Source organism: Notothenia rossii, assembly GCF_949606895.1.
Source record: "Notothenia rossii genome assembly, chromosome: 6".
NCBI lineage: Eukaryota > Metazoa > Chordata > Actinopteri > Perciformes > Nototheniidae > Notothenia > Notothenia rossii.
Genome location: NC_136909.1, coordinates 24,766,096 through 24,780,378, shown reverse-complemented (window position 1 = coordinate 24,780,378; position 14,283 = coordinate 24,766,096). Strand labels below are relative to the sequence as shown.

At 40.8% G+C, this 14,283-nt stretch overlaps 1 protein-coding gene across 13 annotated transcripts in view; it reads right to left on the bottom strand.

Moving 5' to 3' along the window:
• LOC307044351 (uncharacterized protein) overlaps nucleotides 1-14,283 on the bottom strand; it is a 54,965-nt gene that overhangs the window by 31,679 nt on the left and 9,003 nt on the right. For 5 of the 13 annotated variants that reach the window (XM_079689493.1, XM_079689502.1, XM_079689498.1 and 2 more), the window contains exons 1-4: nucleotides 8,180-13,684; nucleotides 6,634-7,283; nucleotides 6,031-6,186; nucleotides 5,197-5,289 (exon numbers count right to left, since the gene is read on the bottom strand). In XM_079689493.1, the coding sequence (XP_079545619.1) occupies nucleotides 5,197-5,289; nucleotides 6,031-6,186; nucleotides 6,634-7,283; nucleotides 8,180-8,777 (1,497 nt within the window). In that variant the 5' untranslated portion in view covers nucleotides 8,778-13,684. Of the gene's footprint in view, nucleotides 1-5,196; nucleotides 5,290-6,030; nucleotides 6,187-6,633; nucleotides 7,657-8,179; nucleotides 13,685-14,283 lie in introns of those variants that run through there. The other 8 variants (XM_079689495.1, XM_079689505.1, XM_079689494.1 and 5 more) reach the window with 6 other exon arrangements.

Here is a 14,283-nt window from a genome sequence, read left to right as displayed (position 1 = left end):
TAATCTAATACTTACAACAACAACAATATAGAACATATAAAACACAATACAACTGAAAACTGAGTAACACAGTATGTACCTGATGAACAAAACCACAGTAACACACACACACTACGACCACAGTAACACACGCACTGCAGAACTGCCACCCTAGTCCATGCCTGCTCCATAAGTAGGCCCCTCCTGCATCTCCTGCTGATGTCTTTTCACCTTTTTTGCTGTGCTTAGACTCTTGCGCCTATATTTCAAACTAGCAGATGTAATGGCCTCAGCTTTTGAAATTCTCAGCAAATCACTTTGTCTCATTGCGCTGACAGTAACAGCTGTGCTCTGGAGCCACAACTTCTCCATAACAGCCAGCATGGCAGAGGCACCTTCATTAAAGGTGGAGATGGCCATACTTGCAGCTGCCTCAACCCTGCTTTTCCCCACAAAGACCGTTTTTGGACACCGCGCCCATATCACAGAGTTGAGGCACTCATTGGCATTTTGAGTACCTCCATGCTGCATTCTCTGGAGCAGGCTGTCACTTGACATGCAGTGGTACACAGGAATAAGCTTCTCCCCCACCTCTCGCTTTAAAAAGTTTCCAGCATGTTCTTTGTGGCTACCAGGTGTTTCCCCATTATCCTCTGCTTTCCTATACCAACACCAGGAGGGATTGCACCTGGTGTGTAAGGGGCTGTCATCAGTAGACATGCCGTGGAGGAGACCTGCCCATATTTCTCCCTTCATTTTATCGATTGAACCCTGGTTGTTGAGAATTGCCCCCCTGTAATAATTTAGCAAAGTTTTGCATTTCTTTGCAGTCAGCTTCCCTACACCCTTCCCTCCTAACTTTTTCTGTGAACTCATTTTTCTGAGTGCTGTACCCATTCGCTTGTGGGCATGATTAATGCACTCTAATTTCACCACTTCATGCCCAGGGTATGGGTTCAGTGCAAACACCTCCCTAAATGCTGCACTATCCCCATCTGACAACATCTCTGTGTACCGCACCTGGTGGCGATTCACAGACCTGGCCCACATCCTCTTGGCTGACTCCTGCTCCATTGCCTTGCTTGACCCTGCAAAGTTTATTGCACAATCACTATGTGTCTGTCGCCAACTGTCATACTCCTCTTCTGTAATCTTTTGCTCTTGCTTGGCATTTCCCTTTAGAGCACAAGCATGGCAATAGGATGATAGGATTTCATAGTCTATCACCAATCCAGTAAGGATGTCAATGCACACACCGATCCCATAATGGGATGTGAAGCCTCGCTTTTGCCATGTGCCATCAAATGACACGCTGATGTTTATAACTGCCTCTGCATCCTCCCTCAGCAACTCTGCAACATCTGGGTCCACATCTGCATAAGCCTGCCTGACCTGCTCCCTTGTCCTGTGAAGTGACTCCAGGCCTCTCTCTATTTCTGCCACTAATAAGAGAAAAAAATAAGTCAACTGAATGTCCTGATAAGTTATACTCTGAATTCAATAGTTCAAGTTTTCTTGGTCTCAATCCTGTTTCTATACCTGTCACTCTCTTGTCATGTCTCTGATAGGTTTTGAGATGAAGTGCAGGAATCCCCAACACTTTGCTTATTTTCTTCAGAGCTGCATAGCCCAAGCCTAACTCGTGCGCTAAGAGCACCATTCTCACATTCACATCAAAAGCAACATCCTTCCTGGTTTCGTCTTGAAGACGTGTAGATGTGTACACACTTTTGCGGTACCCACCATCACACAGACTGCACTCTAAAATTAAGCTGCTACAGAAACCATGGTTTTGCGGATCGATGTTAACTTTGAGCCCTGTCCCTGCGCAATTTGGGCAAATCAACCCACTGAGCAGTTCATTCAGCCGCGCTACATGTATTATCAGCCACTGCTGTGTGGCGCTATCTAAACCCTCCTGCTCTTTGGGTGACAGCTTGCGCATTGACGCACTAAGTGAAGGTTTTTCAGGTTCGGGGTCATTTGTTTTGTCTTCTACCTTGCTACGTGCAAGTGACAATTGTTGTCCTCTTCTCTTTGAACGATTTTTTCGCGGATGTTTCGGCATTTTGAGATTTAAATTTTCAGCGCAAATATAAACAAGGAAGTGTCATGGCGCACCACGTGACGCATCTGAACGAATCACGTTGTCAGAAATTGACACCAGCCAATAAGATTCCGTTCTTTGGTCAGATGACCCCTTTGTACTTTCACGATTGGTTGCTGATACAAAGGAAATGACCATATTTGGATCCGATGAGATTGTGCAAGAGAACCTGAGCTTTCCAACGGTACCTCTCATGACATGGAGCAAACAGTGGTCACGGCACTTTATGTTACGTTAGATTGCTAACTTTTGGTGAATTTAGGAGAAATCTACCGACGGTAATAGACAAACTATAGTAAAAATAAACACCTAAATGTGTATTTTGTACGTTTTCCTTCCAAAAGCCTGAAAGAAAACATCTTATTGAATCAAAATAGCACAAAATCTCAAAATTGACATGGGCATGAAAAACGATGTTTTTGCCTGCCGTGTCTCGCCTTAAATCTTCTTACACTGCATCAACCACTATTCTTACAACTGCTTCTACAGCCCAGGAAAAGGCCACTGCTGCTTCCCTACGAGTGATGTTCGCTTTAGCCAAAAAGAGAAAGCCATTCACTGACGCTGAAGTTGTGAAGGAGTGTACTCTTGAGATGGTGGATGAACTTTTTGCAGGAGATAAAAACAAGGAATATATAATGAACCGTTTGAAGCAAGTACCGCTCTCTGACACATCGGGAAGTCGAAGAGTAGAGGTACTGTTTGAGGACTGTTTTTCAGCATTAATTGCCGATCTCAAATCGACAGAGTACATGTCACTCGCTGTCGATGAATCGACCGATGCAACAGATACGGCACAGCTCTCGCTGTTTGTGAGGTACTTCGATGGTGACGTTTTTAAAGAGGAGTTGTTATGCCTTTTACCACTGACAACCAGCACTACAGGTGAAGTGATTTTCGCTGCAGTTTGGAGTTTTTTTGAAGAGAAAGGTTTGGATCTAGGTAAGATCAACCTTCTCGTTACCGATGGCTGCCCGTCCATGATTGGGAAAGAAAGGGGCTTTGCATCTCGCTTATGTGCAGAGCATCCCACAGTGAACACACTGCATTGCATCATACATCAATCAGTTCTGTGTGCGAAATTGTCAGGGGAGTTGAAAGAAACAATGGAGACTGTCGTAAAAATTGTGAATCATATTCGCTCGACGTCAGGTCTGCAGCACCGACTGTTCAAAATGCTGCTTCAAGAGCAGGAAGCCGCATACTCAGACCTATTGCAACATAACGATGTCCGCTGGTTGAGCCGAGGACGTGTTCTCGAACGTTTCTTTGCACTGCGAAAGGAGGTGAGTGAATTCCTCTCAAGCCAGAAATCAAGCAAAGCTAGAGACCTACTTGCACGCATGCAAAAGCCGGATTTCATTGCACAGATTGCCTTTTTGTGCGACATCATGGGCCACCTAAACACACTCAACCTGCAGCTACAGGGGGGAGGGTCAAGTGTGGCTGAGATCATTGAGAAGGTTAGTGCGTTTCGGGTGAACCTGGACCTCTTTCTACCCGACGTAATGGGGAGGAAGATCCACTTCCCAACACTACGCAACGTCCCCGTGAGCAGCGCAGCAATGGCTGGAATGAAGGGACTTTTGAAAAGCTTGGCTGAAAACTTCACAGAGCGATTCAACGACTTCAAGATTCCAAAACATGTTCTTTTATTTGTGCGCAATCCATTTGCGGTCGATGTTTCCGGGTCCTGTCCAGCCGAGGCGAAAGCCGTGATGCCCGGTATTGACGAGGCTGCATTCCAGCTGGAGTTGGTGCAAATTCAGAGCTCTGATGTGCTGAAAGCAAAATTCGGAGAAGAGGGACTGTGCGAGTTTTGGGCTCATTCTACTCATCAGTTTCATCACTGCCGGAGACTGGCTATCTACCTGTTAACCATGTTTGGATCTACTTACATATGCGAGTCCGGATTTTCGACAATGCACTAAAGAATCAACATCGCAATCGACTCACGGATGAACATCTCAACCAGTGCATGCAGCTTGCTCTGACCTCGCACCGACCTGAATTCAGCAAACTGGCTATGGCTCGGAAATGCAACTTCTCACACTGATTTGTCAGGTAGCTTCTATTTTCATTTATTTTGTAATGATGGGACGCTGCCTATGCTTGCATCTTTGTTAATCTCGGACTTCTAGGCCTCCTCTGCCTCTTACTGATCGCATTTGCTATCCTAGGCCTAGCATTGTTTTCTGGTATTTGTTGCCACCCAGCATTTTGGTGTTATAATACACAAATCTATATGGATTCATTAGAATAAAGTAGCTGTGGTATGGGGGGGCGGGCGTGGTTTAGCGGCAGGTTGTAAAGCAGGGGGCGGAGCGGCTAATTGCCTGGGATTGACGTAGCTGTCAAGTGGATTAGAATGATAGGAATGCGGTGGTATTTAACCACGTGTGTTTTTGTTCTCTCAGTAGGAGACTGGCGGACAGACGGAAAGACGAACGTTACGCCAGGACGAGAATCCAGACCCCTGCCAGTTATCATTTGCCCGTTGAGGGATTGTTCTGTTTTAGCCACCTCGGGAACCTTGTGTGAAATAAATATCCGTTTACCCGACTGCGTCTCGCTCTCCCTCCTTATATTCCGCAGCAGACCACAAATCTGCCACAGTAGCCTACATTACTATTTTGGTTGCCTATTTTACTACTACTACAATAATAATAACAATATCAATAATAATAATAATAATAATAATTTATTATTGCATGGTTGGTTGTACAATAACAATGGCATTTGTTCATTTTCATTGTCAGTCTTGTGGCCCTCGCCTCCAAGACATTTTACAATTGTGGCCCCCTTCCTAATCTAGTTGAATACCCCTGTACTAGGGGCTTGTTGGTATTTAGTTAACCATGGATATGAAAATGGTTTTACAAAACTTCAAAATTTGAGAAACTCAACAGTTTCAAGCAACGGTCTACAAACTGCTGTTGATAATTTGAAAAGGGAATTTTACTATGCATGCGTATGGGCTATTTTCCAATTGCTCTTTCAAACCTTTGGTGCCATTAGTTTGTTTAAAACCAGCTAAAAAAAGTACGAAATAAATCACTTTTTTGTTTCCAGATTGTAATACTGTGGAAAGCAGAGGCACAAATACTTACGAGGTACTCTCTAATCAGGCTTTCGGGGTCTTCATTAAGGTACACAATTAGTGCTTTTATAACGCAGGCTCTCCTTGTCTCGATGGCGTCATTCTGTAACAAAGGACAAGGGAAATGCGTAAGTGGGGGAATAGTATTTTTACATTGTGCAGCATTTAATATTAGATGCATTAATGCACAAGCAAACTATCCTGTTTTTTTTTTTACATGCAACTTCATACCATTTTTTACATTTACAGGCAGTGTCTAAGTGCATTTTATTATGAAGGGCCGAATGTGCATTCAACTGGAGTACAAGTTCTAATACCACAAGAAGCATCTGTAATGCAAGTGTTTGGTTATTACTAGGTAGTGAGTTGTACTTTAAAAGTATTTGTTATAATCCAAGACACTGTATTTATTTAACTGGGAACTAAGCATTATGAACCGTAACATAATCTTAGAAATATGTTTCAGTATAAGCATGTTTTCACTACCATCATATGCAGCAAATTATTGCAATTCAAAAAAGCCAAACTTCTGCTTTAAAGACTAACTGATGTGAATTTGCATTCATGAAACACTATGTATTACTACATTCCACAGAAAAGGTACACAAATATGCAAATCTCTTTAGATGAAAATACAATTAATTTATTCTTTTTCATTTTGAAAATGACTTGATCAAGTACATTTTAAACTTTGTGTGAACATGACTTAAAATGTCTTCCATCAGCCACATGTCTCCAATATTTTACTGCATGCTTAAGTAATACATCTGCACAATTAATACAATAAAATGAATTTAAACAAAACAAATATTTCTAATAACCAGGCATTTGTGAGATAACACACCTTGTCGTATTCTGCCATGATATTCCTTATTTTCTGCCCAGTGGCACCCCCTTTTTTCTGGAAAATCCTTAACAGCTTGGAGGAGTGGTGATCTAGCTGCTGCATGAACTTAGATCTCAGTGGGACAGTGGTGATGCGAGCAAACTCGGCTTCCACCTACAAACATTTAATAAAGACAAACACATAAATAAAATCATAAAATCAACACATTTTCTTGTTGGCTGCAGCACCACAGTAAAAGTTAATGGAATGACGTTTCTTTTTTTACTTCCTGATGATTTTTTGTCAAAGCATTGTAAGAATGATAAAATAATGAAAATATAGAATAATTATTTTTCTCAAAGCTATCATTTAACATGAAAGTTAGGTTAATTTCTTAGTATGATTCTGTAGTCAGGTTCCAATGACAAACATAATAAGTGTTTATGTGGCAAGACTTTGGACGCATTTGCCCTAATGTTTTCTGGCAAACTGCATCACATGTACAAGGAACATTCAAATTGATTTACAATAAACAATACTCACTATTGGTAAAATGTTTCTTTAAATTGAACCCCCTTGTCAAATATAATAATTAAGTTATCAACAAAATATAGGACTGACCTCACGCTCAGAAAAGAGAGCCGGCCACCTTCTTTTGAATTCGGCAATAAATGGCTTGTCTTCAATCACCTCATGACGCCTATAGGCAAATGTCCTCTCCATTTTATCCTTCACCACCTGTTGGTTATTGTTCTTATGTACCTCTGACAGTAGTGCCAGCCTCTCTTCCTCTAGGCTTTGTTTGGTTTGTCCTGTTGGATAGTCTGGAAAGTAGTTTACCTCCACTCTTTTAGGTTTCTTCACTTGATTGCGAGATGTGCGTTGATCATCCTGTTGACGCTTTAAAGAATTGACAGTCAGCTCTGAACATCCAATGTTGCGCAGCTTAGTGCGGTAGTTTCCCATCTTGAATTTCAAACTGATCTTCCAACCATAAAAGCCAGTAACAGAGCCTTGCCCCCTTAAACATGGGTGCTTTTTCACAAGTGCTTCAGCTACCGAATCAAATTCAGCACTTGAGGGATATGCTTTATATTTCACAATCTGTGATGCTAACATTTCAAGAATATCTGACTTCATTCTTGGATTAGGACTGAAGAGGGGACCATTACTTTGAAAGTCACTATTGGCACGCTGGAGTTGGATCTCGACATCATAGACAAACTCCGGCACGGGAAAGGCGTTTGGCCATGGCTTACTTCTGAGGGATGCTGTTGACGAAGAATCAGAAGATGAGGGAAGATCAATGTTCACAGATGAGATTGAATTGATCTCATCCTGGCTGGATGTCTGTGCAGAGAAGCCAGGACTGCTTGTAGATAAGGCACTTGGGGGGTAAATTACTTTGATTTTCCCCTTGTTTTGAATGTCTGAGGTAGAGGTAAGGTTTATAAACTCATCAAAATCAAGGTCCTTGTATTGCAGTCTAAAGTCTCCAAACACCTCACATTGTCTCTTAATCTCACTTTGAAGTTCCTCAACAGAGCTTGGTATTCCCAAAGGCAGGGTTACTTTTGCAGAGTCATTTTCTCCTAGGATGATGCAAAGCACTGCAGAAGTGGCCATACTTGTCAACAGGTTACTCTAAAGACAAGACAGAAGAAGATATCTTTTTTTAAACAGCAGGTAATACAATTCGAGGCAGTTCCAGTCATCATCAGTAGAGGTATCATAGGCATTGAAAGCACTGGGTTAGTGTGATGGAAGTATTCTTTAAACTTTAGTAACATATTTAATTATGTGTTGTGTAAATATTTATATTTTAATAACTCTTGCACGTGTGTAGTTATAAAGCCATAGTAAACATTAAGGCAGCATTATCATTTTTGGTAGTTCAATTAAAATGCAGACTGATTTGAATTGTCGGCAGTTTCAAATGTATATTGTAAATGTTACAAAATGCAACTTGACTTGATTAACTAGCATGCATAGATTTAGTTAGGGTACGCCAGCATCCGTGTAGAGTTGTGTTTTATTATTTCTGTTAACCTAACTTGTTTCTGACTCCAAACCCCAGATGTTTTTAATTGATATTCTGTGTCTTATTTTACCCACATTCCCATGAAGAAATTCAGTCAAAGTCAAATAAATTTTTTAGGATAATTACCTGACATGTGTATGTATCTTTTAAGGGTGACCATTCGGAGGGTTCCACACTTGTAGTCACTCAGGGGATAGTTGTCCGTCAGTTCACTTAACTCTGCCAACACAATCTCTCTGGCTGAAGATGACTGGAGCTCAAATGCTCCGTAGTACTCCCTGTACCATGAAGACAATTTTCTGCATATAAAGATCAATGTGTTTTTCAATATACACATTTGAAGTATTTCTGCAAATTCAGGCAGTCCACCTACTGATCCATCCACAAGAAGCATTCCAATTCTATATTCAATGCCATTGCAAGAGACAATGTGTGCTAGCGTGACTGTTGTGAGGTTAGTGTATTTCTGACTTAGTTGAAGTGCTATGTCTTCTTTCATGATATCTAATAGAATTGTTGAGACGTTTGACACGTCAAAGGCTGACCTCTCATTACTCCTTGTGTGCATGTGATAGCCAATCATCAGCTGGTGCTTATTTGCCAGAGACAGTGTAATGTTCTTGAAACACTTTGTGTGTCTTACAACCTGTTTGAAATAACTGTGCTTGGCCTCAAAACGCATAGTCCAAAACATCACAATGGGGCCGAAAAGCTTAAAGTCCATGTAATGTCCAAAATAAATGTTATTCTGTGTTAATAAATCGCTTCATCACTTTCCAGTGTTTCATTTGACATATCAACATCAATGATTCTTTCCATAAATACCCCCCAAATAACATGAAATGTGTGCCACTTTCCCGTGTTATTCCGCTCCGGTAGCGAAAAGCTTGCCAGCCATTAACCCAGCTGTGTGACGTCACACGTGGCAAACACCAGCCTCGTCTGGATTGTTTGTTTTGTATCCTTCCGCTATTTTCGCTCAACATATGTGTAACCGGACCTCGCTAAACTTTTTTTATCTAACAATTCATGATGGGGAAGCGATGTGTAGTTGTGAGCTGTGAATGTTTCCTGATTGCTATAAACATTGATCATGGGTGCTGGAAGATTGTGCACAAAACTCGGGTCAGAATTAAGTTACTACAGGTGTTATGCCAGCTTGAGCTAAATGTCACCAGAGTACAGTGAACTTGCCTAGTGACTGAAATATATAAAAGTTGAAGTGAAATAAGTAAGGCCAAAAATGAAGTACGTCTGAATATCTTTATTATTTTTACCACTTTTAATTATTTGTGGGCTCGCACATACAAAATAGACTAATGTACACTGCAATAAAGATAAAATATTACAAGTGAAAAATTAACAAAAGAACCCTTTTTTATTTATCAAACAGTAAATTAATACAATCTTACAAATTTGTGATTTGGAAAATGTTGTTATATTTACATGTTTCTTTGGAAAGATAATATTGTAAATGATGTACTTTGTAAATTATTTACATCATGCGAAACCATTTTAACCAGTTCAGCTGCATGACTTATGTCAAATTACAGATTTGGCCATTGAAATCCCTGATAGCGGCCTCCCGGTTCAGGGTAAGTCTTCCGTATCTCGGTTACAGCACATGCAGCGGGACTCTGATTTTTGGGCCGAGTACACCCCAGCACCAACGTACAAACTGTCGATAAGCTGTATATCGATACTTCCTAATGAAAAAAAAGTATACAGATTATAAATATATTTGGAGAAAAATAAAATGTTATGTAGTACTATTATGTACCAATGGTTACAAATTGGCTTATAACATGATATTTGTATTTTACTTGTACAAAATAAATATGAGGTTATACATGACTGCTTGACAGAATCATAGACCTCTTATATATTTCCTCACATGTGTAGTTGTTTCTTTTCCCAAGCATACATTGAACTTGCATACACAGAAAAAATAAAAGCCAAGCTGTTTTTGACTGCTTGAAAGAGTTTAATGGTATCTTTAAAAGTGTACCATATCTGTAGCGACTAAAAGTATTATATGAAAGCAAAGCTGCAATAGGCAGTTGGGTCAATCAATATTTACTTACTGGTGTAGTGGGCCATCAACTGTGTTGTTGTTTGTATTGAAGATACGCTATTTTCAGTGTCCAAACACTGAGACAGCCTTCTCTAAAGCCTGGGTGGCTAATAATGCACCTTGGTTTCTCGTCGGTGTCTTCTATCTGGCAGAGTCCTGCACGGGTCTGATTTTCAAGACCCGCTCCCGCCCCGCACCCGTGACGTGCAGTACCGAACCCGCCCCGCTACCCGCACATATTGCCAATTAGTTCCGCAACCCGACCCGACCCGCCGGCACATGATCCGCAACCCGACCCGAACCCGCATATATATAAGCAGTGACAACGTGCAATTATTAACACACGCAGTTGCATATTTGGCTCAAAAAGCCTGGGATGTTGTTTATTTTCTCCATCTAGGATGACACCAAAAGCCTCCCAGACGTTGGATTTCGCTCTTGAGGAAGAGTTATTGAAAATGCTGTATTCTCCGCTATAGAGAGCTTCACCTCAGCCAATCAGAATGTGGTGCGCTCAGCAGCAGATAGATGCGCTGCAGAGGTTATGATTATGCTCGGTCCCGCGGAGGAGAGGTCTGAGGAAGGATTTAAACATTAAACTAAATTATTATTGTTTAAATATATTTATTATGCAACACCCGCAACCGGACCCGCATCATCTTTGTTTTACCCAGAAGCGAACCCGGAAAAAAGCGTTTGAAAAAATACCACCCGCAAATCACCTTTTTGCGGGTCACCCGTCGGGTACCCGCGGATACCGACCCGATGCAGGACTCTGCTATCTGGTCAGTAGGTTGCAAACTGTCTATTTGTTCCATCACCTGCCAGATCTCTCTGCAGCATACACATTCATCTGCAGTGGGCATGCTTTCACAGCATTGACATGTACACCTGAATATTGTACATAACATTAAAAAACAAAACAATTTCTGCCGGACGTGTGAGGAACAGATGACAAATTAAGATCGACATTTAGTGCAGGTCAAATTAAATAAAACAGAATTTACCATTCAGTATTGCCGACTCGAGTCTCGCCGGCTGCGGAATCCGCTTCTCTTTCACAAGTTTCTGCCTCGTTGTTCGATTGCTGGCCAGGAGGCTCGTACTTATAAGGCAAGATGCCTTGAAGTGAAAGGCTAGCTGGTTCACTCTCTACTTCTGTAACTGAATCCAGATAACCCACCGAATCTGAGCTTGAATGATCGCTGTCGCTGTCGCTGTCTGAAGTTGTCGTGTTGCTTGCCATTTGGACTGATTTGATCAAATGGCAATGTTTGCCACGTGTGACGTCACCGCTCGTTCGGGAGTGATCGGGGGTGTACTCGGCAAACTTCGGAACCAACATCGGTTTTTAACGTATATGTCATTTAATTATGACGAAACTTTAAACATTTTTATTTATTTTTATTCTGGTGATATCTAAACTACATGTTAAAAAACACCTGTGTTAGATGCATTACATGGCCTTTAATCATTTCTGGGTAATGCTCCAAAAAGTGATGTTTTGGCAAGAGTCGCTGATCTGGAAATACTTCTTGGTATCTCTGTCTGTGCTCTGAGATTTTAAGCTCTAAATATGCCCCAGACTCCTCACAGTGGATAGGTGCAACAACAAGCTCTACAATATGTTTCAAGTCTAGAATCACTTTCCAAGCTGGTTCGTCTTCAGGGATCAACTGCCCAATCATAAACGGCAATAACCTCAATAAACACCAATTTTCGTGCGCGTTGCCACCAATTCTTTTGTTTCGGACAAAATTAACTGGGACCAAATGAGGTCGTTTTTTTTTGTCCCCCCACTTGTATGGAAAGTTTTTGATGCTCTTGTTGAGGTTTTCAAGCGTAAAAAACTTTTGGGAAATAAGCACACCAAGGCACAGTGCAAGCTCTACTGGGACTATGCCCTCAAAAAGATCATGGACAACATCAGGAGGATACCCTGATGTGACACTGAAATGGGCAAGTCTTTCTGTGAAAATACACGCTTTTTTTACACCAAAAAAGCTACCTCCTTTTGCCTGTGCAGTATTAATATGTACTTGATGAAGCTCCTTGTTTCTTGGGGTAAATGCACCCGATTTCACTTCTTTAACCTGAGTTTCTGCTCGCTGAGCTGTACAAAACCTACAGGCATATGGGCCTGAGAAACTTTCCACAAATCCAGCTATTCCATGTGCTGCAAGGTTGTCTGACACTACACACTGAAGTGTCCCTTTCACAAATGTACCCAGTTGTGAGACAAAAACACACTGCCGCTCCAATGTAACAAAGTCTTGGAGTAATGGTTCAAATACTTTGCAATAGCCAAAGGTCTTCACGTTATCACTTCTACATAAAAGAGCCAGGTATATTGAGGTCAAAGAGGAATGGCTGCCAGGAGGCAAATTTCCCAAAATCCAATAGACGGCACAGAGTTGTATGTTTTACGTGAAGTACCGAGTGGGTTGCAGACTTCAAAGTCATCTACGTATAGAAAGATGGAGATTCTCAGTTCCTCCCCTGACAGAAAATCATTGTTCTTGAAGTACTGGCCATCTTGAAAAGATTTATAGTGAAGGTGGTCACTCACTACCTGTTGCTCTCTTCTCTTTTTAACAACCTTGCTAAGCACATCATTTTGATTAAGTAGCTGATGTAAAACCTTTAGCAAAGGGACATACTGAAAACTTATTTTCGTCTTTACATCAAGTATGTACTGAACTGGATCAACAATATTGAAATGATCCTTGTAGTATTGCTTCCTCTTAAAAGCAGTGGCTAAAGGCAGGCCTGTCGCGATAATCGATAAATTGACCTATCGTACGATAAATAAAAATGGACTCGATAACTTTTCTGAGCTCGATAAATTGCCGTTTACATAAAGATGTGACCAGCATTTTAGCCTGGAGCGCTGTGGCTGCCAGGCGCGCTGTGAGGGGCGGGGCTGACACACAGCCAGGTCAGGACACTCCGCGTGCACGTGCACGTAGAGCCTTTCCCTAGACCTTTTATTTATTTATTACCACCCTTTTATCTTATTTTATTCTTTTTACTTATTTATTTTTATTTATAGCTTTTTATTCTTTTTACGATGTTAGCACTTCGGGATTTGAATGCAAATATGAAGTGCTTTATAAATTAAAGCCATTATTATTATTATTATTACGTGCAGCAGGGTAGCAGCCAAATTAATAATATAGCGACAAGCGGGAGACAACGTGTGACTTACTCGCGGGGAATTTAAAGTGAAATGGAATTGGTTACAAAAACACATCTCGATTCTCCGGTGTGGCAGTATTTTGGATTCAAGCCAAATCAACGAGGCGAACCTACGGACTTGAATGAGCCGGGCGGTGTGTCGCATTGGTTTAAAAAAGGTAGCGACAAAAGCAGGCAATACCACGCATTTTAAACCACCTAAAACACAACCACCCCATTCCGTTTTTCCATCTGGGAGCAAACACGGCAGCTGGAGATGGAGAGCCCCCGCCCGACAATGCAAACATGTTGGTGTTCCTTGCTCGAAAACTTAGAAAAACAGATTTGGATATGGCCTGTTGAGGCATCTGGGTCCTTGACAGTGGACTGTACACTTGACTGTTGTTTTAAGGAGGTTTTTTTTGATTGTGAGACAATGTGTGCTCATATTTATTTATTTATTTATTTATTTATATATATATATATATATATATATATATATATATATATATATATATATGAATGAGAGAGAGAGCTCTGTTTTCCAGCCTGACTCTATTTAATTTATTGTTTTGTTGTGTGTGATTTAATTAATTTATTATAATTTAATTAATTTGTTTTATTTATTAATTTATATATTTTAATATTATTTCACATTTCATTTGCAATGTTGAATGTTCAATGAGAAGTTATGTTTGAAAGGATGTACTTGAATTATTATTATATATTATCATTATGTCTAAAATGGTCTTAAAACGGTGCCGACAATATTATCGTTTATCGCAATAATTTCCAGAAAAATTTATCGTCCAACAAAATTAATTATCGTGACAGGCCTAGCTAAAAGTCCTTCCTTTTGTAAAGCTTTTGACAGAGGGTTGGATGTACAAAGTGTACAGACTAACTCATTAATGAGCAATTGGTCAACTTGCAAGTTATGGTTACTGAAGAAAGCAGCTAGAATGTTGTTGGATACTGG